The sequence below is a fragment of the Cottoperca gobio genome, unplaced genomic scaffold, assembly GCF_900634415.1.
Source record: "Cottoperca gobio unplaced genomic scaffold, fCotGob3.1 fCotGob3_221arrow_ctg1, whole genome shotgun sequence".
Lineage (NCBI taxonomy): Eukaryota > Metazoa > Chordata > Actinopteri > Perciformes > Bovichtidae > Cottoperca > Cottoperca gobio.
The window spans coordinates 30,445-58,167 of NW_021166854.1; the positions used below are offsets into that span (position 1 = coordinate 30,445).

Genomic DNA, 27,723 nt, shown 5'->3' on the forward strand with positions numbered 1-27,723 from the left:
TCTGATCCAATATATTCAGAGCTTGTTTGTCTAATGACATAATCGACAGTTTCATTACAGTTCATTTACACAATTAGAAAGACGCGATAAAATCCTGCCATGCGTTTATAGTTGGCCTTTACAGGTAAACAAGATCTTAGAAGTTAAACTTAGTTTTGATGCTCTTGGTAACTCTCCTACGACAATTAATTTACTTTTCTTCTCGTTATTGTGAAGCCATCACAAATATTTTGTTTTTTGAGGCAAGTTTCACACAGTTCAGAGTTACAGGTACATAAATAACTGCATCATCAGCAAACATTTGACACTGAACCTCCTTACAGATCATTGGTGAAGAAGGAAAACTGCATGTGTCTAGTAAACATGATTCCTTTTTCTAAATCAATAGTTGGTATAACATGTTTTAAATGTTGTTTAGTGCACATCATTATAAATATTTATTTCTTATTTCTGTTTCTAAAACTGCAGGGGTCCCACACTGGAGCCTTGTGGTTCGCCTATTTTTTAATTTCCAAGGGCGATGCCATTTAAACCAGCTGAGAGCTCATTGGGAAAGGTTTAGCTTTTTAGGTTTATGTAGAAATCCCTCATGATGTCATTATTTATTATTTATTACGTATCTTTATAAAAATAATTTAAATGTTAAACTGAAATGTGTCCTGAATCCCAGCTGAGGAGAATCTCTTTATACATTAAATTACAACTTTTAATTCAATTAAACTAAAGTTTCAAAATACATAGTGTTTGTGACCTCTGATCTGAACGTGATAGAAAATGTTAAATATTGTTTGTCACAACAATGAGCGTCAGATCAGAGGAGGAAATATTTCAGAGTCGGTGACCAAGTTGAGTTTCATTTCAGAGGAAATAAACCGTCACTTTCATTTAATATTAACGTGAAGCAACATGTGTAATAATATATAATAACATAAAGTTTCAACATGAATGTAAACGCGCTGCTTCCTGAAGTTTGTGAGTCAAACTGATCTCAGACCAGGACTCTGAAAAGTTTCTATTGGCTGACTAATATTTCCATTTCCGCTCCGACACTCGATGTTTCTGACCACTGAGGAAACTCGATGTGCGTGGAAATCATGTTGTGTTATTACGATCACTGTGAGCGTCACTTTATTCGCTGGGAAAATGTGATTAAACACAAAATCAGCGGATGATGCAAATATCATAATTAATGTTCGTTTAGGGTCAGTAAGAAGTTTTTAAATGTTTGACAGATTTTAAAACTGTTTTTGAGGAAAGGGAGACTTCAGTGACGAGATCCTTTACTGCAGTAAAAGTACTGATACTACACTGTAAAATACTCTGTATTATTAAAAGTACTAATACTACACTGTAAAATACTCTATTATTAAAAGTACTAATACTACACTGTAAAATACTCTATTATTAAAAGTACTAATACTACACTGTAAAATACTCTATTATTAAAAGTACTAATACTACACTGTAAAATACTCTGTATTATTAAAAGTACTAATACTACACTGTAAAATACTCTGTATTATTAAAAGTACTAATACTACACTGTAAAATACTCTTTATTATTAAAAGTACTAATACTACACTGTAAAATACTCTGTATTATTAAAAGTACTAATACTACACTGTAAAATACTCTTTATTATTAAAAGTACTAATACTACACTGTAAAATACTCTGTATTATTAAAAGTACTAATACTACACTGTAAAATACTCTATTATTAAAAGTACTAATACTACACTGTAAAATACTCTATTATTAAAAGTACTAATACTACACTGTAAAATACTCTATTATTAAAAGTACTAATACTACACTGTAAAATACTCTGTATTATTAAAAGTACTAATACTACACTGTAAAATACTCTGTATTATTAAAAGTACTAATACTACACTGTAAAATACTCTTTATTATTAAAAGTACTAATACTACACTGTAAAATACTCTGTATTATTAAAAGTACTAATACTACACTGTAAAATACTCTTTATTATTAAAAGTACTAATACTACACTGTAAAATACTCTGTATTATTAAAAGTACTAATACTACACTGTAAAATACTCTGTATTATTAAAAGTACTAATACTACATTGTAAAATACTCTGTATGATTAAAAGTACTAATACTACACTGTAAAATACTCTGTATTATTAAAAGTACTAATACTACATTGTAAAAATACTCTGTGCATTTTATATAATATATATATGTTATATTATAATATACATTATAACTAATATACATTATAACTAATATATTAACATAACTATTATATTTTTTATAATTTAAATTAACTAATCTTTTTACTTGAAAAATGACTGAAACTAATGAATGTTCTGTTAATGTACAAACGGTTTTAGCTCTTGTATAAAGTTTAATTTATAACAAAATACCAAATTTCAAAACACCAGGTGTTGTTGTCCTAGTGGTCTGCAGGTACGCCTTCCAAGTCATGTCTCTGTACTAATACATTGTATTATGTATGTAAATATGTATATATTATTATATAATAATTCATTAAGCATCAGAAAACAGGAGTTTCATAATAGAAATAAAATAAATGTTATTTTAAATTTGAAGGTTATTGTTATTATTATTATTATTATGTACAGTTCTTTAGATTTATACTCTGAAAATGAATCTAACACTATCGCTCATACTGCAGTTTTATATATTTGTAAATCATCCTATATTTGAAATATGTTGGTTAATAATTAATAATATCCGATGATGAACTCACCGCCAAGTTCTGGTTCTGGTTCTGCTGCTGGAGGTTCTGGTTCTGATGAGCGTCTCTGTCATCTTGTGGTTTAAATAAAGCTTCATCCTGGACGGACAGAAACTGAAACTCTGAGGTCTTCAAACCAAAATGTACGAAAGAATTCTACGAAATTTGGAAATTTCCCTTTTCACCCCCTCCCCCCTGCCCTCCATCCACCCATTCCCCCCCATTCCTAATTATAGTTAATAATAATAATTATTATTATAGCAAATGATATGACTAGATATAAATGATATAATAATAATAATAATAATAATAATAAATACATTTTTAGTACCTATTCTGATATGTATCTGTGTATCAGAATAGGGACAAATGAATGAATGAATGAATGGAAACTCTGCTGTGTTTTTATTCTTATGTTGTAATTTTGGCACAATAATTTACTTTGTGGTTAATAAAGTTATTTATTATATTATCTTAATAACTTCATAGGGATTTTGTGCCTTAAAGGACCTTTAAAGTTTTAAATTAAAGCTAAAAAATTTAAATAAATAAGGAAAACCTTATATTTTATTTGGTCGATTTTAAGTCAAGTTTCTATTTGAGAAAAGGTATTAAAAGAAATTAAACACAATAATATGTGTACATATACTGACAACTGTGTAATAATCTGCTTTTATTTATTTATACTGTAAATTTCAACTAATAATCCTGTTTCTTAGCGTTCTAAAACACGTATCAAACATCCCATAATTACAGTGTTGTTATATATTCTAGTAAACAAGTTTTCTTTTTCTATATCAATAGTTCGTATAAAATGTTTTAAATGTTGTTTAATGCACATCTTTATAAATATTTATTTCTGTTTCTTATCATTTCTCTGTTTATTTATATTTTCATTGTAGAATAAAGGCGTCAATGTATTTCTGATTCTGATAGTTTGTATATAATAGTCTGTAAACATATTATTATTATTATATTATTGTCCATGTATTTATTCAGTCTCACTGACTTATGTGATTTAAATCATTATTAACGAGACTTTGATATAAAGACTTTATTACTGGTGATGATTTAAAGGGTTAAACGAAGGTCGGAAACTAAATCATCAGTTTGCTGTTTATTATTCCATCGTAATGTTTTCTGTATGGATCAAATAAAACCTGTCTGTGGCGTCAGGCCTCGCTGCTCAGGATGCGGTTTAAAGTCTTCAGTTTACATTTACAGAGAAGAGCCGGAGCCACGAGGCAGGAAGTTCAGTTTACATTTAGACTGAAAAGAGGAGGATCTGTGCAAACAGGAAGGAAACCGTCGCTCAGGGTTTTCACTCCTAGCGCCAGTTTGTTCAGAAATGTGATGATTCAGAGACAGCCGAGGAAAGTCCTCCGCATGCAGCTTCATTCACTTTCCACTTCAGTTTCAACACAGAAACTCATCCCAAACACAAACACAAAGTCCTGTCAAGGCCTGAACTGTACACATGTAATTCAGTGCAATACATTTAAAACAAATAAAACAAATTCAATCATATCAATAAATAGCTTCAACCATGGACAGATTATCAGAGACGGGCCTACACAAAGACATGTACAAATACAAAGTCTCTTTGTGGTTGTTGTGTGTCTTTGAGGTTGTTTTGTGTCTTTGAGGTTGTTCTGTCTCTTTGTTGTCATTTGTGTCTCTTTGTAGTCTTTTTGTGTCTTTGAGGTTGTTTTGTGTCTCTTTGTAGTTTTTTTGTGTCTCTTTGTGCTCATTTTTGTCTCTTTGAGGTTGTTTGGTGTCTCTTTATCTTCTCTTTTGTCTTTTTGCAGTCGTTTTGTGTGTCTTTGCAGTTGTTTTGTCTCTATGTAGTCATTTTGTGTCTTTGAGGTTGTTTTGTGTCTTTTTGTGGTAATTTTGTGTCCCTTTGTAGTTGTGTTGTGTTTCTTTGTGCTCATTTTGTGTCTCTTTGAGGTTGTTTGGTGTCTCTTCATTGTCTTTTTGCAGTCGTTTTGTGTCTCTTTGGAGTTGTTTGGTGTCTCTTTATCTTCTCTTTTGTCTTTTTGCAGTCGTTTTGTGTGTCTTTGCAGTTGTTTTGTCTCTATGTAGTCATTTTGTGTCTTTGAGGTTGTTTTGTGTCTTTTTGTGGTAATTTTGTGTCCCTTTGTAGTTGTGTTGTGTTTCTTTGTGCTCATTTTGTGTCTCTTTGAGGTTGTTTGGTGTCTCTTCGTTGTCTTTTTGCAGTCGTTTTGTGTCTCTTTGGAGTTGTTTTGTGTCTTTGGGGTTGTTTTGTGTCTTCGGGGTTGTTTTGTGTCTCTTTGTAGTTGTTTTGTGTCTCTTTGTAGTCATGTTGTGTATCTTTGTGGTGCTTTTGTGTCTTTGAGGTTGTTTTGTGTATCTTTGTTGTCATTTTGTTTCTTTTTTGGTTGTTTTGTGTCTTTGGGGTTGTTTTGTGTCTCTTTGTGGTCATTTTGTGTCTCTTTGTAGTAGTTCTGTGTCTTTGAGGTTGTTTAGTTTCTTTTTGCAGTTGTTTTGTGTCTTCGGGATTGTTTGGTGTCTCTTCGTTGTCTTTTTGCAGTCGTTTTGTGTCTCTTTGGAGTTGTTTTGTGTCTTTGAGGGTGTTTTGTTTCTTTTTGCAGTTGTTTTGTGTCTTTGGGGTTGTTTTGTGTCTCTTTGTAGTTGTTTTGAGTCTCTTTGTAGTCATGTTGTGTATCTTTGTGGTGCTTTTGTGTCTTTGAGGTTGTTTTGTGTATCTTTGTTGTCATTTTGTTTCTTTTTTGGTTGTTTTGTGTCTCGCTGTAGTTGTTTTGTGTCTTTGGGGTTGTTTTGTGTCTCGTTGTGGTCATTTTGTGTCTCTTTGTAGTCATGTTGTGTATCTTTGTGGTGCTTTTGTGTCTTTGAGGTTGTTTAGTGTATCTTTGTTGTCATTTTGTTTCTTTTTTGGTTGTTTTGTGTCTCGCTGTAGTTGTTTTGTGTCTTTGAGGTTGCTTTGTGTCTCTTTGTAGTTGTTTTGTGTCTCTTTGTGGTCATGTTGTGTCTCTTTGTAGTAGTTCTGTGTCTTTGAGGTTGTTTAGTGTCTTTTTGCAGTCGTTTTGTGTCTCTTTGCAGTTGTTTTGTGTCTCTTTCTAGCTGTTTAGTTTTTCTTTGATGTTGTTTTGTGTGTCGTTTTAGTAGTTTTGTGTCTTTGTAGTTGTTTTGTGTCTTCGGGGTTGTTTTGTGTCTCTTTGTAGTCATGTTGTGTATCTTTGTGGTCCTTTTGTGTCTCTCTCTGTAGTTGTTTTGTGTCATTGTAGTTTTTTGTGTTAAATTTCTGTTTAATTTATAATAATGTGTATTTGTTTATTATGTATTCATACATAATAAACAAATACACACTTGAAGATGTCCCCCTGGTGACCTGATGTTACCTGAGGGGAGGGCTAGGGGGCGAGGCCTCAATGGCAGGTCACGTGATGGGGTGCGTACACACTAACATACTTTTAAGTCTGTTTAGACTACAGAGTGCTTGAAATGCAGGATGACAAAGTGTCTACATGCAGCAGTAGGAACTTTGTAAGAATTAACTAAAGTAGAAATAAAGAGCATGAGGTTTGGTACGCAGCCCTGAAGGTCTGTGTTACACTTCCTGTTTAGAGCAGAGAGTCAGCGCGGTTGGGTGTGGCATGCGGACACAGACAGGTGTCTCTGCTTCCGTTTGTCTCGTGGAACTCCACGCTGGGTTGATTGACAGTCAGTGTCTGCTCGGGGCTCACGCGGAAATAACCTCCGTGATCACCTTGTGTCGGTTTGACGTTACACACCGGGACCGGGAAACAGGTGGAGGTGAGTCATTGACGCAGGATACTTCAATTCGGCTCGTTCAGTCCTCTAAAGACCCGGGTCAGCCGAATCTTAAAATGTGTATTTTCGCTATGGAGTCTGGTACAGAAGCCTCTCCGTGTTCTCCCATCCCCCGGGAGTAGCCCTGTGTTGATCGTCTGATATCGATCTGCAGAAACTCTTATACAAACAAACCAACAAACAAACAAACTTCCTGTTAAAATGTAACGAAGTACATTTTCTGAAATACTGCAAGTTTCAGGTACTTGTACTTTACATCAGTATTTCCATTTTCTGCTACTTTATACTTTTACTGCACTACATTTATATGACAGTTTGTTCTGTAAAGTTTCTCATGAACTGTGTTTGTGGATCAGCAGAGATGAAGAGCTGCAGAGCTGCGGGTCTGATCCTGCTGGTAGCCCTGCTGCTGGGGTGAGTCTCTACTAATACTATTACTAATATTACTAGTATTACTAATACTGTGTTATTAAATATACAGGTTCATATTAATACTGTGTTATTAAATATACAGGTTCATACTAATACTGTGTTATTAAACACACAGGTACATACTAATACTGTGTTATTAAACACAGGTTCATATTAATACTGTGTTATTAAATATACAGGTTCATACTAATACTGTGTAATTAAATACACAGGTTCATACTAATACTGTGTTATTAAATACACAGGTTCATACTAATACTGTGTTATTAAATACACAGGTTCATACTAATACTGTGTTATTAAATACACAGGTTCATACAGGTTCATACTAATACTGTGTTATTAAATATACAGGTTCATACTAATACTGTGTTATTAAAGATACAGGTTCATACTGATACTGTGTTATTAAATATACAGGTTCATACTAATACTGTGTTATTAAATACACAGGTTCATACTAATACTGTGTTATTAAATACACAGGTTCATACAGGTTCATACTAATACTGTGTTATTAAATATACAGGTTCATACTAATACTGTGTAATTAAATATACAGGTTCATATACAGGTTCATACTAATACTGTGTTATTAAACACACAGGTTCATATACAGGTTCATACTAATACTGTGTTATTAAACACACAGGTTCATACTAATACTGTGTTATTAAATATACAGGTTCATACTAATACTGTGTTATTAAATATACAGGTTCATACTAATACTGTGTTATTAAATATACAGGTTCATACTAATACTGTGTTATTAAATACACAGGTTCATACTAATACTGTGTTATTAAATATACAGGTTCATACTAATACTGTGTTATTAAATACACAGGTTTATACTAATACTGTGTTATTAAATACACAGGTTCATACTAATACTGTGTTATTAAATATACAGGTTCATACTAATACTGTGTTATTAAAGATACAGGTTCATACAGGTTCATACTAATACTGTGTTATTAAATATACAGGTTCATACTAATACTGTGTTATTAAATATACACGTTCATACTAATACTGTGTTATTAAAGATACAGGTTCATACTAATACTGTGTTATTAAATATACAGGTTCATACTAATACTGTGTTATTAAATATACAGGTTCATACAGGTTCATACTAATACTGTGTTATTAAATACACAGGTTCATACTAATACTGTGTTATTAAATACACAGGTTCATACTAATACTGTGTTATTAAATACACAGGTTCATACTAATACTGTGTTATTAAATACACAGGTTCATACTAATACTGTGTTATTAAATACACAGGTTCATACAGGTTCATACTAATACTGTGTTATTAAATATACAGGTTCATACTAATACTGTGTTATTAAAGATACAGGTTCATACTGATACTGTGTTATTAAATATACAGGTTCATACTAATACTGTGTTATTAAATATACAGGTTCATACAGGTTCATACTAATACTGTGTTATTAAATATACAGGTTCATACAGGTTCATACTAATACTGTGTTATTAAATACACAGGTTCATACTAATACTGTGTTATTAAATACACAGGTTCATACTAATACTGTGTTATTAAATATACAGGTTCATACTAATACTGTGTTATTAAAGATACAGGTTCATACAGGTTCATACTAATACTGTGTTATTAAATATACAGGTTCATACAGGTTCATACTAATACTGTGTTATTAAATATACAGGTTCATACTAATACTGTGTAATTAAATATACAGGTTCATACTAATACTGTGTTATTAAATATACAGGTTCATACTAATACTGTGTTATTAAATATACAGGTTCATACTAATACTGTGTTATTAAATATACAGGTTCATACAGGTTCATACTAATACTGTGTTATTAAATATACAGGTTCATACTAATTCTGTGTTATTAAATATACAGGTTCCCAAACTAACAACCAGAGAATCACAGAGCTGCATTTAATTGAATGAAACATATAAGCTGTGTGTCGTGTCATGTATCGTTTAGTCTTATGTTTGATCTCTATGAAGTAGTTTGTCCTCAGTGACCCTGTGTTCCTCACCGCTGTCACATGTCTCTGTCTGTGGCAGTGGACAGACAGGAGCTGCACTGTGACCGTGTTATCTTAGCAGTTGTGATTAACATGTGTGACGTCTCTGTGCCTTTGTTCCCATGTGGTAGACAGAAATGTGTTTTATCTACCCGAGCAGCTCGACCGTATGAAGGAAGTGCTTCTGTAAACTCGGGTCAGATACTTGTAGCACATGTTGCTGCAGGTTCTGTCTTTCAGCTAAAAACACTTTGCCTCTTCATTAAATAAAACCAAAGCTCTAACTTCTATATTTGTTAATTTCATTTTCATTTCATTTTGTAATTGTCATCACAGTGTGTAAATATATTCTAACAATGTTTCCACAGATTCCTGTACTGGAACCAGAGCAGGTCTGTCTGCTGCACTGCAATAATGTGTTACACACACACACACACACACACACACACACAAATAAAATAGATATTAGAGGAATTATGAGTTTAACTTCCTGACAGAAACCAGAAGTAATAAAGAGTGTGTGTTGCAGTCATAAAGAGTGTGTGTTACAATAGTAAAGAGTGTGTGTTGCAGTCATAAAGAGTGTGTGTTACAATAGTAAAGAGTGTGTGTTGCAGTCATAAAGAGTGTGTGTTACAGTCATAAAGAGTGTGTTGCAGTCATAAAGAGTGTGTTACAGTCATAAAGAGTGTGTGTTACAGTCATAAAGAGTATGTGTTGCAGTCATAAAGAGTGTGTGTTACAGTCATAAAGAGTGTGTTACAGTCATAAAGAGTGTGTGTTACAGTCATAAAGAGTATGTGTTGCAGTCATAAAGAGTGTGTGTTACAGTCATAAAGAGTGTGTTACAGTCATAAAGAGTGTGTGTTACAGTAGTAAAGAGTGTGTGTTGCAGTCATAAAGAGTGTGTGTTACAGTCATAAAGAGTGTGTATTGCAGTCATAAAGAGTGTGTGTTGCAGTCATAAAGAGTGTGTGTTGCAGTCATAAAGAGTGTGTGTGTGTGTTACAGTAATAAAGAGTGTGTGTTACAGTAATAAAGTGTGTGTGTGTTACAGTCATAAAGAGTGTGTGTGTGTGTGTTACAGTAATAAAGAGTGTGTTACAGTAATAAAGAGTGTGTGTGTGTTACAGTCATAAAGAGTGTGTGTGTGTGTTACAGTAATAAAGAGTGTGTGTTACAGTAATAAAGTGTGTGTGTGTGTGTTACAGTCATAAAGAGTGTGTGTTACAGTCATAAAGAGTGTGTGTTGCAGTCATAAAGAGTGTGTGTTACAGTAATAAAGAGTGTGTGTTACAGTCATAAAGAGTGTGTGTTGCAGTAATAAAGAGTGTGTGTTACAGTAGTAAAGAGTGTGTGTTGCAGTCATAAAGAGTGTGTGTTACAGTCATAAAGAGTGTGTATTGCAGTCATAAAGAGTGTGTGTTACAGTCATAAAGAGTGTGTGTTGCAGTCATAAAGAGTGTGTGTGTGTGTTACAGTAATAAAGAGTGTGTTACAGTAATAAAGTGTGTGTGTGTGTTACAGTCATAAAGAGTGTGTGTGTGTTACAGTCATAAAGAGTGTGTGTGTGTGTTACAGTAATAAAGAGTGTGTGTGTTACAGTAATAAAGTGTGTGTGTGTGTTACAGTAATAAAGAGTGTGTGTTACAGTAATAAAGTGTGTGTGTGTGTGTTACAGTCATAAAGAGTGTGTGTGTGTGTGTGTTACAGTAATAAAGAGTGTGTGTGTGTTACAGTCATAAAGAGTGTGTGTGTGTGTGTGTTACAGTAATAAAGAGTGTGTGTTACAGTAATAAAGTGTGTGTGTGTGTTACAGTCATAAAGAGTGTGTGTGTGTGTGTGTGTGTTACAGTAATAAAGAGTGTGTGTGTGTTACAGTCATAAAGAGTGTGTGTGTGTGTGTTACAGTAATAAAGAGTGTGTGTTACAGTAATAAAGAGTGTGTGTGTGTTACAGTCATAAAGAGTGTGTGTTACAGTAATAAAGAGTGTGTGTGTTACAGTCATAAAAAGTGTGTGTGTTACAGTCATAAAGAATGTGTGTTACAGTAATAAAGTGTGTGTGTGTGTGTTACAGTAATAAAGAGTGTGTGTGCGTGTTAGTCATAAAGAGTGTGTGTTACAGTAATAAAGAGTGTGTGTTACAGTCATAAAGAGTGTGTTGCAGTCATAAAGAGTGTGTGTTACAGTAATAAAGAGTGTGTGTTACAGTCATAAAGAGTGTGTGTTGCAGTAATAAAGAGTGTGTGTTACAGTAGTAAAGAGTGTGTGTTGCAGTCATAAAGAGTGTGTATTGCAGTCATAAAGAGTGTGTGTTACAGTCATAAAGAGTGTGTGTTGCAGTCATAAAGAGTGTGTGTGTGTGTGTGTTACAGTAATAAAGAGTGTGTGTTACAGTAATAAAGTGTGTGTGTGTGTTACAGTCATAAAGAGTGTGTGTGTGTTAGTCATAAAGAGTGTGTGTGTTACAGTAATAAAGAGTGTGTGTTACAGTAATAAAGTGTGTGTGTGTGTTACAGTAATAAAGAGTGTGTGTTACAGTAATAAAGTGTGTGTGTGTGTGTGTTACAGTCATAAAGAGTGTGTGTGTGTGTGTGTTACAGTCATAAAGAGTGTGTGTGTGTGTGTTACAGTAATAAAGAGTGTGTGTGTGTTACAGTCATAAAGAGTGTGTGTTACAGTAATAAAGAGTGTGTGTGTTACAGTCATAAAAGGTGTGTGTGTTACAGTCATAAAGAGTGTGTGTTACAGTAATAAAGAGTGTGTGTTAGTCAAAGAGTGTGTGTGTTACAGTAATAAGTGTGTTACAGTAATAAAGAGTGTGTTACAGTAATAAAGAGTGTGTGTGCGTGTTAGTCATAAAGAGTGTGTGTTACAGTAATAAAGAGTGTGTGTTACAGTCATAAAGAGTGTGTGTTGCAGTAATAAAGAGTTTGTGTTACAGTAATAAAGAGTGTGTGTTACAGTCATAAAGAGTGTGTGTTACAGTAATAAAGTGTGTGTTACAGTAATAAAGAGTGTGTCTTGCAGTCATAAAGAGTGTGTCTTGCAGTCATAAAGAGTGTGTGTTGCAGTCATAAAGAGTGTGTTGCAGTCATAAAGAGTGTGTGTTACAGTCATAAGGAGTGTGTGTTGCAGTCATAAAGAGTGTGTGTTGCAGTCATAAAGAGTGTGTGTTGCAGTCATAAAGAGTGTGTGTTGCAGTAATAAAGAGTGTGTGTGTGTTACAGTCATAAAGAGTGTGTGTGTGTGTTACAGTAATAAAGAGTGTGTGTTACAGTAATAAAGTGTGTGTGTGTTACAGTCATAAAGAGTGTGTGTTACAGTCATAAAGAGTGTGTGTTACAGTCATAAAGAGTGTGTGTTGCAGTCATAAAGAGTGTGTGTTACAGTAATAAAGAGTGTGTGTTACAGTCATAAAGAGTGTGTGTTGCAGTAATAAAGAGTGTGTGTTACAGTAGTAAAGAGTGTGTGTTGCAGTCATAAAGAGTGTGTGTTACAGTCATAAAGAGTGTATTGCAGTCATAAAGAGTGTGTGTTACAGTCATAAAGAGTGTGTGTTGCAGTCATAAAGAGAGTGTGTGTGTGTGTTACAGTAATAAAGAGTGTGTGTTACAGTAATAAAGTGTGTGTGTGTGTGTTACAGTCATAAAGAGTGTGTGTGTGTGTTACAGTAATAAAGAGTGTGTGTTACAGTAATAAAGTGTGTGTGTGTGTTACAGTAATAAAGAGTGTGTGTTACAGTAATAAAGTGTGTGTGTGTGTTACAGTCATAAAGAGTGTGTGTGTGTGTGTGTGTGTGTGTGTGTGTTACAGTAATAAAGAGTGTGTGTGTTACAGTCATAAAGAGTGTGTGTGTGTGTGTGTTACAGTCATAAAGAGTGTGTGTTACAGTAATAAAGTGTGTGTGTGTGTGTGTTACAGTCATAAAGAGTGTGTGTGTGTGTGTGTGTGTTACAGTAATAAAGAGTGTGTGTGTGTTACAGTCATAAAGAGTGTGTGTGTGTGTGTGTTACAGTAATAAAGAGTGTGTGTTACAGTAATAAAGAGTGTGTGTGTGTTACAGTCATAAAGAGTGTGTGTTACAGTAATAAAGAGTGTGTGTGTTACAGTCATAAAGAGTGTGTGTGTGTGTGTTACAGTAATAAAGAGTGTGTGTTACAGTAATAAAGTGTGTGTGTGTGTTACAGTAATAAAGAGTGTGTGTTACAGTAATAAAGTGTGTGTGTGTGTTACAGTCATAAAGAGTGTGTGTGTGTGTGTTACAGTAATAAAGAGTGTGTGTGTTACAGTCATAAAGAGTGTGTGTGTGTGTGTTACAGTCATAAAGAGTGTGTGTTACAGTAATAAAGTGTGTGTGTGTGTGTGTGTGTTACAGTCATAAAGAGTGTGTGTGTGTGTGTGTTACAGTAATAAAGAGTGTGTGTGTGTTACAGTCATAAAGAGTGTGTGTGTGTGTGTGTTACAGTAATAAAGAGTGTGTGTTACAGTAATAAAGAGTGTGTGTGTGTTACAGTCATAAAGAGTGTGTGTTACAGTAATAAAGAGTGTGTGTGTTACAGTCATAAAAAGTGTGTGTGTTACAGTCATAAAGAGTGTGTGTTACAGTAATAAAGAGTGTGTGTTAGTCAAAGAGTGTGTGTGTTACAGTAATAAGTGTGTGTTACAGTAATAAAGAGTGTGTTACAGTAATAAAGAGTGTGTGTGCGTGTTAGTCATAAAGAGTGTGTGTTACAGTAATAAAGAGTGTGTGTTACAGTCATAAAGAGTGTGTGTTACAGTCATAAAGAGTGTGTGTTGCAGTAATAAAGAGTGTGTGTTACAGTAATAAAGAGTGTGTGTTACAGTCATAAAGAGTGTGTGTTACAGTAATAAAGTGTGTGTTACAGTAATAAAGAGTGTGTCTTGCAGTCATAAAGAGTGTGTCTTGCAGTCATAAAGAGTGTGTGTTGCAGTCATAAAGAGTGTGTTGCAGTCATAAAGAGTGTGTGTTACAGTCATAAGGAGTGTGTGTTGCAGTCATAAAGAGTGTGTGTTGCAGTCATAAAGAGTGTGTGTTGCAGTCATAAAGAGTGTGTGTTGCAGTAATAAAGAGTGTTTGTGTGTTACAGTCATAAAGAGTGTGTGTGTGTGTTACAGTAATAAAGAGTGTGTGTTACAGTAATAAAGTGTGTGTGTGTGTTACAGTCATAAAGAGTGTGTGTTACAGTCATAAAGAGTGTGTGTTGCAGTCATAAAGAGTGTGTGTTACAGTAATAAAGAGTGTGTGTTACAGTCATAAAGAGTGTGTGTTGCAGTAATAAAGAGTGTGTGTTACAGTAGTAAAGAGTGTGTGTTGCAGTCATAAAGAGTGTGTGTTACAGTCATAAAGAGTGTATTGCAGTCATAAAGAGTGTGTGTTACAGTCATAAAGAGTGTGTGTTGCAGTCATAAAGAGTGTGTGTGTGTGTTACAGTAATAAAGAGTGTGTGTTACAGTAATAAAGTGTGTGTGTGTGTTACAGTCATAAAGAGTGTGTGTGTGTTACAGTCATAAAGAGTGTGTGTGTGTGTTACAGTAATAAAGAGTGTGTGTTACAGTAATAAAGTGTGTGTGTGTGTTACAGTAATAAAGAGTGTGTGTTACAGTAATAAAGTGTGTGTGTGTGTTACAGTCATAAAGAGTGTGTGTGTGTGTGTGTGTGTGTGTGTGTGTTACAGTAATAAAGAGGGTGTGTGTGTTACAGTCATAAAGAGTGTGTGTGTGTGTGTTACAGTCATAAAGAGTGTGTGTTACAGTAATAAAGTGTGTGTGTGTGTGTTACAGTCATAAAGAGTGTGTGTGTGTGTGTTACAGTAATAAAGAGTGTGTGTGTGTTACAGTCATAAAGAGTGTGTGTGTGTGTTACAGTAATAAAGAGTGTGTGTTACAGTAATAAAGAGTGTGTGTGTGTTACAGTCATAAAGAGTGTGTGTTACAGTCATAAAGAGTGTGTGTTACAGTCATAAAGAGTGTGTGTTGCAGTCATAAAGAGTGTGTGTTACAGTAATAAAGAGTGTGTGTTACAGTCATAAAGAGTGTGTGTTGCAGTAATAAAGAGTGTGTGTTACAGTAGTAAAGAGTGTGTGTTGCAGTCATAAAGAGTGTGTGTTACAGTCATAAAGAGTGTATTGCAGTCATAAAGAGTGTGTGTTACAGTCATAAAGAGTGTGTGTTGCAGTCATAAAGAGTGTGTGTGTGTGTGTTACAGTAATAAAGAGTGTGTGTTACAGTAATAAAGTGTGTGTGTGTGTTACAGTCATAAAGAGTGTGTGTGTGTTACAGTCATAAAGAGTGTGTGTGTGTGTTACAGTAATAAAGAGTGTGTGTTACAGTAATAAAGTGTGTGTGTGTGTTACAGTAATAAAGAGTGTGTGTTACAGTAATAAAGTGTGTGTGTGTGTTACAGTCATAAAGAGTGTGTGTGTGTGTGTGTGTGTTACAGTAATAAAGAGTGTGTGTGTGTTACAGTCATAAAGAGTGTGTGTGTGTTACAGTCATAAAGAGTGTGTGTTACAGTAATAAAGTGTGTGTGTGTGTGTTACAGTCATAAAGAGTGTGTGTGTGTGTTACAGTAATAAAGAGTGTGTGTGTGTTACAGTCATAAAGAGTGTGTGTGTGTGTGTTACAGTAATAAAGAGTGTGTGTTACAGTAATAAAGAGTGTGTGTGTGTTACAGTCATAAAGAGTGTGTGTTACAGTAATAAAGAGTGTGTGTGTTACAGTCATAAAAAGTGTGTGTGTTACAGTCATAAAGAGTGTGTGTTACAGTAATAAAGAGTGTGTGTTAGTCAAAGAGTATGTGTGTTACAGTAATAAGTGTGTGTTACAGTAATAAAGAGTGTGTTACAGTAATAAAGAGTGTGTGTGCGTGTTAGTCATAAAGAGTGTGTGTTACAGTAATAAAGAGTGTGTGTTACAGTCATAAAGAGTGTGTGTTACAGTCATAAAGAGTGTGTGTTGCAGTAATAAAGAGTGTGTGTTACAGTAATAAAGAGTGTGTGTTACAGTCATAAAGAGTGTGTGTTACAGTAATAAAGTGTGTGTTACAGTAATAAAGAGTGTGTCTTGCAGTCATAAAGAGTGTGTGTTGCAGTCATAAAGAGTGTGTTGCAGTCATAAAGAGTGTGTGTTACAGTCATAAAGAGTGTGTGTTGCAGTCATAAAGAGTGTGTGTGTGTGTGTTACAGTAATAAAGAGTGTGTGTTACAGTAATAAAGTGTGTGTGTGTGTTACAGTCATAAAGAGTGTGTGTGTGTTACAGTCATAAAGAGTGTGTGTGTGTTACAGTAATAAAGAGTGTGTGTTACAGTAATAAAGTGTGTGTGTGTGTTACAGTAATAAAGAGTGTGTGTTACAGTAATAAAGTGTGTGTGTGTGTTACAGTCATAAAGAGTGTGTGTGTGTGTGTGTGTTACAGTAATAAAGAGTGTGTGTGTGTTACAGTCATAAAGAGTGTGTGTGTGTGTTACAGTCATAAAGAGTGTGTGTTACAGTAATAAAGTGTGTGTGTGTGTGTTACAGTCATAAAGAGTGTGTGTGTGTGTGTTACAGTAATAAAGAGTGTGTGTGTGTTACAGTCATAAAGAGTGTGTGTGTGTGTGTGTGTTACAGTAATAAAGAGTGTGTGTTACAGTAATAAAGAGTGTGTGTGTGTTACAGTCATAAAGAGTGTGTGTTACAGTAATAAAGAGTGTGTGTGTTACAGTCATAAAAAGTGTGTGTGTTACAGTCATAAAGAGTGTGTGTTACAGTAATAAAGAGTGTGTGTTAGTCAAAGAGTGTGTGTGTTACAGTAATAAGTGTGTGTTACAGTAATAAAGAGTGTGTTACAGTAATAAAGAGTGTGTGTGCGTGTTAGTCATAAAGAGTGTGTGTTACAGTAATAAAGAGTGTGTGTTACAGTCATAAAGAGTGTGTGTTACAGTCATAAAGAGTGTGTGTTGCAGTAATAAAGAGTGTGTGTTACAGTAATAAAGAGTGTGTGTTACAGTCATAAAGAGTGTGTGTTACAGTAATAAAGTGTGTGTTACAGTAATAAAGAGTGTGTCTTGCAGTCATAAAGAGTGTGTGTTGCAGTCATAAAGAGTGTGTTGCAGTCATAAAGAGTGTGTGTTACAGTCATAAGGAGTGTGTGTTGCAGTCATAAAGAGTGTGTGTTGCAGTCATAAAGAGTGTGTGTTGCAGTCATAAAGAGTGTGTGTTGCAGTCATAAAGAGTGTGTGTTACAGTCATAAAGAGTGTGTGTTGCAGTCATAAAGAGTGTGTGTTGCAGTCATAAAGAGTGTGTGTTACAGTCATAAAGAGTGTGTGTTACAGTCATAAAGAGTGTGTGTTACAGTAATAAAGAGTGTGTGTTGCAGTCATAAAGAGTGTGTGTTGCAGTCATAAAGAGTGTGTGTTGCAGTCATAAAGAGTGTGTCTTGCAGTCATAAAGAGTGTGTGTTGCAGTCATAAAGAGTGTGTGTTGCTGTCATAAAGAGTGTGTGTTACAGTCATAAAGAGTGTGTGTTGCAGTCATAAAGAGTGTGTGTTGCAGTCATAAAGAGTGTGTCTTGCAGTCATAAAGAGTGTGTGTTACAGTAATAAAGAGTGTGTGTTACAGTAATAAAGAGTGTGTGTGTTACAGTCATAAAGAGTGTGTGTTACAGTCATAAAGAGTGTGTTGCAGTCATAAAGAGTGTGTGTTGCAGTCATAAAGAATGTGTCTTGCAGTCATAAAGAGTGTGTGTTACAGTCATAAGGAGTGTGTGTTACAGTCATAAGGAGTGTGTGTTTACAGTCATAAAGAGTGTGTGTTACAGTCATAAAGAGCGTGTGTTACAGTAATAAAGAGCGTGTGTTACAGTAATAAAGAGTGTGTGTTGCAGTCATAAAGAGTGTGTGTTGCAGTCATAAAGAGTGTGTGTTACAGTCATAAAGAGTGTGTGTTGCAGTCATAAAGAGTGTGTGTTGCAGTCATAAAGAGTGTGTGTTACAGTCATAAAGAGTGTGTTACAGTCATAGAGAGTGTGTTACAGTCATAAAGAGTGTGTGTTACAGTAATAAAGAGTGTGTGTTACAGTAATAAAGAGTGTGTGTGTGTGTTACAGTCATAAAGAGTGTGTGTGTGTTACAGTCAAAGAGTGTGTGTTACAGTAATAAAGAGTGTGTGTGTTACAGTCATAAAGAGTGTGTGTTGCAGTCATAAAGAGTGTGTTGCAGTCATAAAGAGTGTGTGTTGCAGTCATAAAGAGTGTGTCTTGCAGTCATAAAGAGTGTGTGTTACAGTCATAAGGAGTGTGTGTTACAGTCATAAGGAGTGTGTGTTTACAGTCATAAAGAGTGTGTTGCAGTCATAAAGAGTGTGTTGCAGTCATAAAGAGTGTGTGTTGCAGTCATAAAGAGTGTGTCTTGCAGTCATAAAGAGTGTGTGTTGCAGTCATAAAGAGTGTGTGTTACAGTAATAAAGAGTGTGTGTTACAGTAATAAAGAGTGTGTGTGTTACAGTCATAAAGAGTGTGTGTTGCAGTCATAAAGAGTGTGTTGCAGTCATAAAGAGTGTGTGTTGCAGTCATAAAGAGTGTGTCTTGCAGTCATAAAGAGTGTGTGTTACAGTCATAAGGAGTGTGTTATACAGTCATAAGGAGTGTGTGTTTACAGTCATAAAGAGTGTGTTACAGTCATAAAGAGTGTGTGTTACAGTAATAAAGAGTGTGTTACAGTAATAAAGAGTGTGTGTTGCAGTCATAAAGAGTGTGTGTTACAGTCATAAAGAGTGTGTGTTACAGTAATAAAGAGTGTGTGTTGCAGTCATAAAGAGTGTGTGTTGCAGTCATAAAGAGTGTGTGTTACAGTCATAAAGAGTGTGTGTTACAGTCATAAAGAGTGTGTGTTACAGTCATAAAGAGTGTGTTACAGTCATAAAGAGTGTGTGTTACAGTAATAAAGAATCAAATCAAATCAAATTTATTTGTATAGCCCAATATCACAAATTATACATTTGTCTCAGTGTGCTTTACAGACTGTACAGGTTACAACATCCTCTGTCCTTAGACCCTCTGTCCTTAGACCCTCGCATCGCACAAGGAAAAACTTCCTAAAAGAAACCTCAGGGAGAGCAACTGAGGAGGGATCCCTCTCCCAGGACGGACAGACGTGCAATAGATGTCGTGTGTACAGGATAAACAACATAGTACAAATACAACATTTGACAGAAATTATGTTGTGTTGGAAAAAAAAAGAAATAGAAAGTTTGGATGAATCCAGGAAAATGTCAATAAGGCTTCCCGGTGTCCAGCAGGACCAGGTCAGCAGGCGCTGTCACGATTCATGATCCTGACGTAAACTTTATCAGTGGCAACCTGCCACATGAGAGACAGACACTCCGGGGATGATACCCCGGATGGTGAGTTAGTAACATACATTTACATAAATGCATACAGATAGAGAGGGAGAAGAAGAGAGGGAGAAGAAGAGAGAGGGAGAGAAGGAAGAGAGCAGGGAGGTGTCCCCCGGCAGTCTAAGCCTATAGCAGCATAACTAGGGGCTGATCCAGGGCAAACCTGAGCCAGCCCTAACTATAAGCTTTATCAAAAAGGAAAGTCTTTAGCCTACTCTTAAATGTGGAGAGTGTGTCTGCCTCCCGAACACAAACTGGAAGCTGGTTCCACTGGAGAGGAGCTTGATAGCTGAAGGCTCTGGCTCCCATTGTACTCTTAGAGACTCTAGGAACCACAAGTAACCCTGCAGTCTGGGAGCGTAATGCTCTAGTTGGTTTATAAGGTACTATGAGATCTTTAAGATATGCTGGAGCCTGACCTTTAATTGATTTGTAAGTCAGGAGAAGGATTTTGAATTCTATTCTGTATTTTACCGGGAGCCAGTGCAGAGCAGCTAATACAGGAGTAATATGATCCCATTTCCTTGTTCTAGTCAATACACGTGCCGCTGCATTTTGGATCAACTGAAGAGTCTTAACCGACTTTTTTGGACAACCTGATAACAATGAGTTGCAGTAATCCAGCCTTGAAGTAACAAATGCATGGACTAGTTTTTCTGCATCATTTTGAGACAGGATGTGTCTTATTTTTGCAATGTTACGTAGATGAAAGAAGGCAGTCCTTGAGATTTGTTTTATGTGGGAGTTAAACGACAGATCTTGATCAAAGATGACGCCAAGATTCCTTACAGTGGTGCTGGAGGCCAAGTTAATGCCATCCAGAGCTTCTATGTCATTAGAAAATGCGTTTCGGAGGCGTTTAGGGCCAAGTATAATAACTTCAGTTTTGTCTGTGTTTAACATCAAAAAGTTGCTAGACATCCAAGTTTTTATGTCCTTAAGGCATGCTTGAAGTTTAGCCAATTGATTGGTTTCATCTGGTTTAATTGAGTGTGTGTTACAGTAATAAAGAGTGTGTGTGTGTGTGTGTTACAGTCATAAAGAGTGTGTGTGTTACAGTCAAAGAGTGTGTGTTACAGTAATAAAGAGTGTGTGTGTTACAGTCATAAAGAGTGTGTGTGTTACAGTCATAAAGAGTGTGTGTTGCAGTCATAAAGAGTGTGTTGCAGTCATAAAGAGTGTGTGTTGCAGTCATAAAGAGTGTGTGTTACAGTCATAAGGAGTGTGTGTTACAGTCATAAAGAGTGTGTGTTACAGTCATAAAGAGTGTGTTACAGTCATACAGAGTGTGTGTTGCAGTAATAAAGAGTGTTTGTTACAGTCATAAAGAGTGTGTGTTACAGTCATAAAAAGTGTGTGTTACAGTCATAAAGAGTGTGTTACAGTCATACAGAGTGTGTGTTGCAGTAATAAAGAGTGTGTGTTACAGTCATAAAGAGTGTTACAGTCATAAAGAGTCATAAAGAGTGTGTTACAGTCATAAAGAGTGTGTGTTAGAGTCATAAAGAGTGTGTGTTACAGTCATAAAGAGCGTGTGTTACAGTCATAAAGAGCATGTGTTACAGTCATAAATAGTGTGTGTTACAGTAATAAAGAGTGTGTGTTACAGTAAAAGAGTGTGTATTACAGTCATAAAGAGTGTGTGTTACAGTCATAAAGAGTGTGTGTTACAGTAATAAAGAGTGTGTGTTACAGTAATAAACAGTGTGTGTTACAGTCATAAAGAGTGTGTGTTACAGTCATAAAGAGTGTGTGTGTAGGAGTACATGGGGTTATTGTTAGTTTTTACTGTGGTGTCGAGTATCGTGGAGTTTCTCTGGTGTTGATATCGACTACTAAACTTCTGGTATCCTGACGTCCCGAGTCTTCACCGTGTGTGTGTGTGTGTGTGTGTGTGTGTGGGTGTGTGTGTGTGTGTGTGTGTGTAGGGCTGCTGCAGATGTTTTCCCTGTGAGTCATGAGTTCCACCTGGAGGCTGAGCAGTGAGTACATCATCAGATTTAAAATCTCCACAAACAGATTAATTTGGTTATTTCCTGTTCGCTTTAGTTTGTATTCAGTGTCCTCCATGTCCAGCAACAGGTACACACTGATGCTAACGCTAGCTGTTGGCTCAGCAGAAGGTACACACTGGTAATGGTGTACATTGATGCTAATGCTAACTGTTAGCTTAGTGGTTGGTTTCCTGTTTGCAGGTGAAAAGGTCGACTAGAACCAAACTGAATGTGTGACAGTGGTGATGACACCCTGGAGGGCTAACAGCACTAACAGCCCTTTTGTTCTGGTTCTGATGTTTGTGTTTCAGTCTGCAGTACAAACAGCCGAGCATCTTGCAGGGGTGAGTATTGTTCACTGGTGTTTGTTAACAGGAATGTTATGCTAAATATTAATTAAACTCATGATACAAATATGTGACCATTCAAATGGTTGAGGGGAAAGATGAGCTGCGATCAGGGATGGGAATTGTGAAACCATCAGAATCGTAGCTCGAGCTTATTAATTCATTTCGGATACCGCTTCTCGACACCATAATAATAATAAGTTGTATTTATAGGCGCACTTTTCATTTGCTTAAACAAAACTCAAAGTGCTACAGAGTAAAAACGATGAGCAGAATATACATTTAAAAAATAAAATAAAAACATTTGGTAGCCAGACAAGACAACACTTTAAAATGGTTAAAGTCGAGCAAAATGCTCTGTTAAAAAGATGTTTTTAGGGTTAGGGTTATTAAAAGCATCCACAGTCTGTGGCGTCCTCAGATGTTCAGGGATAGTGTTCCACAGTCTGGGAGCGGCGGAGCAGAAGGCTCCATCTCTGCGATCTTCATCTCCATGAAGCCGAACTCTGCGGCTATGCAAACATTATCAAATTAAATTTGCCGAACCGCCAACATTTCTGCAAGCTGCAGCTTCTTTCACCATTTTACATGATGACCTACTGGGGGCATACCTGTCAACATTGAATTTCAAAATAAGGGAAAGTTTCTGGCGCACTGCGTCCATACCTTAACAGCTCTCAGCCACCAGCCCCCACCATATAGGCCTAATGTAATCGTAAACACATAAGGGACGGGTATACATTCAGGAAATACATGTTTATCTAAAGTATGTATTACTTGTACAGACATGTTTATAAGATGTAATTATTTTATTTGATGAGTTATTATCATCAATGTATTTGATGATGGATGAGTTGTGCGACTTGTGTTTCCCCCACGAGGACTTCCTTGTGATGTCAGAGTCGGAAACATGTCGCGACACTGCGACTGAAATCATCGCAGAAGCTGAAGGCGACATTATCTTTGACACAAAGCATCGACATCTGTCCCTCAGCTCTGGTCTCTTGGTGCCTCCGACACAGTTCTTGTCACACATGAAGTCATTGACAGTCAATGTTTTGTGCTTGTGTGTGTGTTTGTGCCTCGTGCTCGTGCTTGGACGATTGTTCCGCTGTGTGCGATGCTAACATCTCATGGCACACTTTACAAAAAGCACAAGTTTGCCCGACTCTGCTTTTAATAAATAAGAGAACGTCTCCTCACATTTAGTACTTACATAAAGTTTTGTTTGGCAGGTACAGCTGCGTCTCCATCCATCTCCCGTTCACTGTGACTCTCATCATGTTCTCTTCTTCTTCTGTGTGTTTACTGGTGGATAACGTTTTTCAGCTAAAGTTAAACAAAATACTGCCACCTGCTCTACCGGAGGACACTTTACCACTGGACACTTTTTTTAATTAAGCCTTGAAAGGTTAGAAATACGGGATAATTACGGTAAAATATTTAAATGGGAGGGTTGACAGGTATGACTGGGGGGGAGATATGACCTAAAACTTATGTTTAGTTTTTTTGACTTTTTTTCCCTGTGACGCTTGCGGTATCACAACATCCATGTGGTGACGTGACGCGTGACTTACTGCCCACCCCTGCTTCAGACTTTCATTCCACGTAGAAAATTGATCAGAGATCAAAAAGGTGAAGATTCGGACCGTAAAGCAATAAATCAATAAGTTCTGTTCAACTCCCCTCCCTGGTTGCACTACTGTGTTTGAACAGCAGAGGGCGCTGTGTTGTTGACGTCCTGCGTTAGTATCTGAAAGCCAACTATATAAATATGAAATACTAAAATGCAATGTGGTTCTTTTTGTTATTTAAGACAAAATATATTTTCAGTTTCACGTCTACAAAGAAACGTTTGTACCTCCAGAAAAGAAAATCTTTAATTGGATAAAGAAAGATGAGAGGGAACTATATTTAGTAGATTTTCTTTCATATTGTGAATTGTTTTAGTTGTTTGTTCCTGTAGTCGCAACGACGTCGTGACGGTGACGCCCTGGTTGGCGCCGGTGGTGTGGGAGGGAAGCTTCGACCCGGTTCTCCTTGACGGCATCTACAGACCGAAGAACATCAGCATCACCGCCACCGTGTTCGCTGTGGGAAAGTGAGTCACAACGCAGAGGTTTCCATGCTGCCATGAACACAGCGCTCTGACCTTTGACCTTCTGCACAGGTATATCATGTTCCTGAAGGACTTCCTGGAGACGGCAGAGCAGCACTTCTTCGTTGGTTTCAATGTGCACGTTTACGTGTTCACCGACCAGCCGAAGGAGGTGCCCCGAGTCCAAATGGCCGCCGGCAGAAAGGTAAACAATGAAGAGGAAGTGTTCCCACCTCGGCGTCCGGCTCACACCGCAGGTGACGGCCGGAGCACCTTGTACAGTAAATATACAATAATAACACGGAGGCTAGTAGAAACCGTCTTCAGCAGAACTACTGTTTTCTGTTGCATGTTCTCAACGCTTCGCACTGCTCGCCAAACTGCCAATCAAATATAGCGAGAGGCGGGTTTTACTGCTTCCTGTTTTGATGGCGGTAAACAGGCTGCAGGCGAACGTTGACGTTAGTGCTCTTCACACTTTCCGTCTTACCTTTCACAATAAAAGCCTTACACATATACTCGACCTTCCTGAAACTTCGCTCTTTGAACAAAACGAGAAGTTTAATTTTCACACTTCTGCACAATACAAACATCCATCGTCTACCGCTTACAATACAAATACAAACACTTTGATGTTTGTATTTGTTTTGTATATTTATGATTCTTGTTCTGGTTCTTGCTCGTGCAGCTGACGGTGCGTTCAGTGCTCGACTCGCAGCGCTGGCAGGAGATCTCCGCCCGCAGGATGGAGCTGATCCAGACGCTGATTGAGGAGCGGCACCGGAACATCATGGACTACATCTTCTGTCTGGACGTGGACTCCAGGTTCCACGGCCGCTGGGGGACGGAGTCTCTGGGCAGGCTGGTGGCGGTGATACACCCGGGTGAGTGGGCAGCGCCTCCTCCCTCATGTACGTGACGATAACTTTATTAACACATTGCTCTGTGTACAGGGTACTACAAGGACCCGCGCAGCAGTTTCCCCTATGAGCGCAGGCCTGTGTCCCGAGCCTACGTGGCCCCCGGGGAGGGGGATTTCTACTACTGCGGGGGGGCGTTCGGAGGCCTCCTGCAGGAGGTGCACCTGCTGGCCAGGACCTGCCACCGCAACTTCAAGGAGGACGCCAGGAACAACATCGAGGCCGCCTGGCAGGAGGAGAGCCACCTGAACAGGTCACTGAAAATAAATATTAACTTTGAGAGAAACTTAACTGAAACAAACTCCAGAGCTGCACCATTGAGCCCCTGAGCACCTTCACCTGAGCTGCTCAGAGACTGTCTGTAGTCTTAAGAAGAATAACACAACGATATAATATTTTCTATAAATTTTCTATAAATCCAAGCTCTTCACAGTAAACTGTCTGAATGAAGATAGTTTTTAGCTGCCGCTCTCCTGTGCAGGTCTGCTCCCTGATTGTGTTTTCTGACTGTACTTCCTGTTTCTGTGTTTAGGTACATGTGGGTCAACAAGCCCAGTAAGGTGCTGTCCCCGGAGTACCTGTGGCAGGACTTCAAACCCAGAAACCCCGAGGTCCACATCGTCAGGTTCTCTGGAGTCGTGAAGAACTACGCCAAGATCCGGCCCAACGTCTGAGATCCTGCTAAGAGGTGTTCACGCCTCCACTGAGCATGTGCATTTGGGTGACTCCACTGGTTGTATAAAGATGTCAGATTGTATAGAAGTCTATGAGATCTCTTGATTTGTTAACTCGGTAACATTTTCCTGATGAGTTTATGTCTCAATCTGTAGTTTCAAGTCTTCTTCAACATGATGTTCATTTAGTAATTTATGAAAACATTTAGATTAAAATAGAGGATGAAGCAGCATCTGCTTTAGGGTGGGGCTACCTGTGATTGACAGGTCGTGTTTTCATCTTTAACCACTTAACGGTTGGGCCGTCCACTTGCCTTTTCGGAGAGGTTGTATCTTGCCCTTTGTTGTGTACAGTCCACCATGATGGAGTTGTTACACAACGCCACACACTCAGAGAAAGCTTAGTCTCGTCTATTTAGTGAGAAAAACAGTTTTGAGATCACAATCACAACAGCAGGTACAGAAGGCATCTCACACAATCAAACCCATAACTTTGAGCCAACTCACCTCTGAAGTCTCATCATAATCCTGTAATCAGTAATAATCCAAAAATAAACACTTCCTGTGTCATTGCAGAGGTCTAATAGATCGTTTCCAGTAAAAAATATATACATCTTGGAACATCGTCAAATTGATAAAAGCCCATGAACAGCTGTTGCAATCTTTGAAATCAGCTGATCGATGTGTTTATTTTCACGATGATAATCAATAAACGGCACGTAGCAAGCTAATACAGCTATTTTGATATTTGCTAACGGGATGCCGAACTCTGACCTTTCGATTGACACTTCATTTGAGCCAATCGGAGCTTCCATGCGTTATCTACAGCCATCAAGAGCCAATGAGTGTCAACTTGATAAGGAAGTGCCAGCCCTCTTCTTTTGTTTACAGACGGAGCTGCAGCAGCCCAGTCCCCTGATGACTGGCGTATCGTGTAGCCAATGAAACGCTGAAGAATTAGAGATAATGGGTTTTATTTTACAAATGTTATTCATTTTTCATAATTGTATTTATTAATTACACAATACAAAATAAATACAAAATTATTTACATTTTTTGTTTATACTTACTTTGTGTCATTACTACTGACAGGGAATATTGGGTATATGATAGTTATTTATGGCCTTTTTATTAATAAATATAACACCTGGTGTTACTCTTAGAAAAACCTGTCTAATAAGTTAGGTTTTTGTGCCTTTTATCTGAAGTTTGAACCTGAACTTGGTAACACTTGGTTCTATGTTTCTCTTGTGTTCCAGCTCATACCTACCAGCTGTACCATCTTCAGACATCTTTTTCAACAACAAACTTCAGGCATAGTGTATTGTCTTCACATTCAGTATATTCAGACCACTATTACTCAGGGAAGAAGCACTTGGAGTGATTCTTCAGTGTTGTGCAAGAACAATAAGAGAGTTCTCTTTTGAATTAGTTATTGTAACAGTCGTGTACGAATGTTCAGCATGCGGTTGGTTCGTTAGCCTCCGTTGGCTGTAAACTTGTATATTTAAGGACAGGCTGAAGGTTTTATTTCCTGTAAACATTTTTTGATTCAGCTGCAAAATAATTACTGAAAGATAATAATTAAAGATAATCGTGCCAATTAAACCCCATTAACGGTACAACTGAATTAATTGTTTCTTTAATTTAAGTTTTTTTCTTTTTTTAGTATTTGTCTAGTTATAATGATTATCTTGCTAAGTTACGACACACACACTGTTCTACAATTTTCTTGAATTTAAGAATTGTACCTTTTTTTAATAAAGAAATATAATCCTTACATTGTTAAACTGATGCCAATAAAGTTTATTGAATTGATTTAATGTGGTTTATTGTTTGTAAACAGGGTGGATTCAGCTTTATTATATTTAATAAAGCTGCTTTATGAAACATCCTGCAGCTCTTTGTTTCAGAGCCAGGCTGTGCAGATGATTTTATGCTAAGCTAGGCTAACTGGCTGCAGATTATATATGTATATACCCTCGCATCGCACAAGGAAAAACTTCCTAAAAGAAACCAACAATTAAAGGGGGAAAATGTTAGAAACCCCAGGGAGAGCAACTGAGGAGGGATCCCTCTCCCAGGACGGACAGACGTGCAATAGATGTCGTGTGTACAGGATAAACAACATAGTACAAATACAACATTTGACAGAAATTATGTTGTGTTGAAAAAGAGAAAGTTTGGATGAATCCAGGAAAATGTCAAAAAGGCTTCCCGGTGTCCAGCAGGACCAGGGCAGCAGGCGCAGCCACGA

The 27,723-nt window shown here is 36.9% G+C and overlaps 1 protein-coding gene across 5 annotated transcripts; it reads left to right on the forward strand.

The window, feature by feature from the left end:
- The first annotated feature begins 6,217 nt into the window (after positions 1-6,217).
- Positions 6,218-27,284, forward strand: LOC115004920 (globoside alpha-1,3-N-acetylgalactosaminyltransferase 1-like). 5 transcript variants are annotated; one of them, XM_029426660.1, is made up of 11 exons: positions 6,218-6,532; positions 6,907-6,964; positions 9,401-9,424; positions 21,362-21,415; positions 21,739-21,771; positions 23,741-23,875; positions 23,945-24,077; positions 24,561-24,756; positions 24,826-25,045; positions 25,325-25,480; positions 26,726-27,284. In XM_029426660.1, the coding sequence occupies exons 1-10, from the start codon at positions 6,373-6,375 to the stop codon at positions 25,464-25,466; spliced, it is 1,155 nt and encodes a 384-aa protein (XP_029282520.1). In that variant the 5' UTR covers positions 6,218-6,372; the 3' UTR covers positions 25,467-25,480; positions 26,726-27,284. The 5 variants fall into 5 exon arrangements, with proteins under 5 accessions (XP_029282520.1, XP_029282519.1, XP_029282521.1 ...); XM_029426659.1 differs by lacking the exon at positions 26,726-27,284 and adding an exon at positions 26,358-26,510; XM_029426661.1 differs by lacking the exon at positions 26,726-27,284 and having other exon boundaries at positions 6,910-6,964; positions 25,325-25,992.
- The last annotated feature ends 439 nt before the right edge of the window (positions 27,285-27,723 follow it).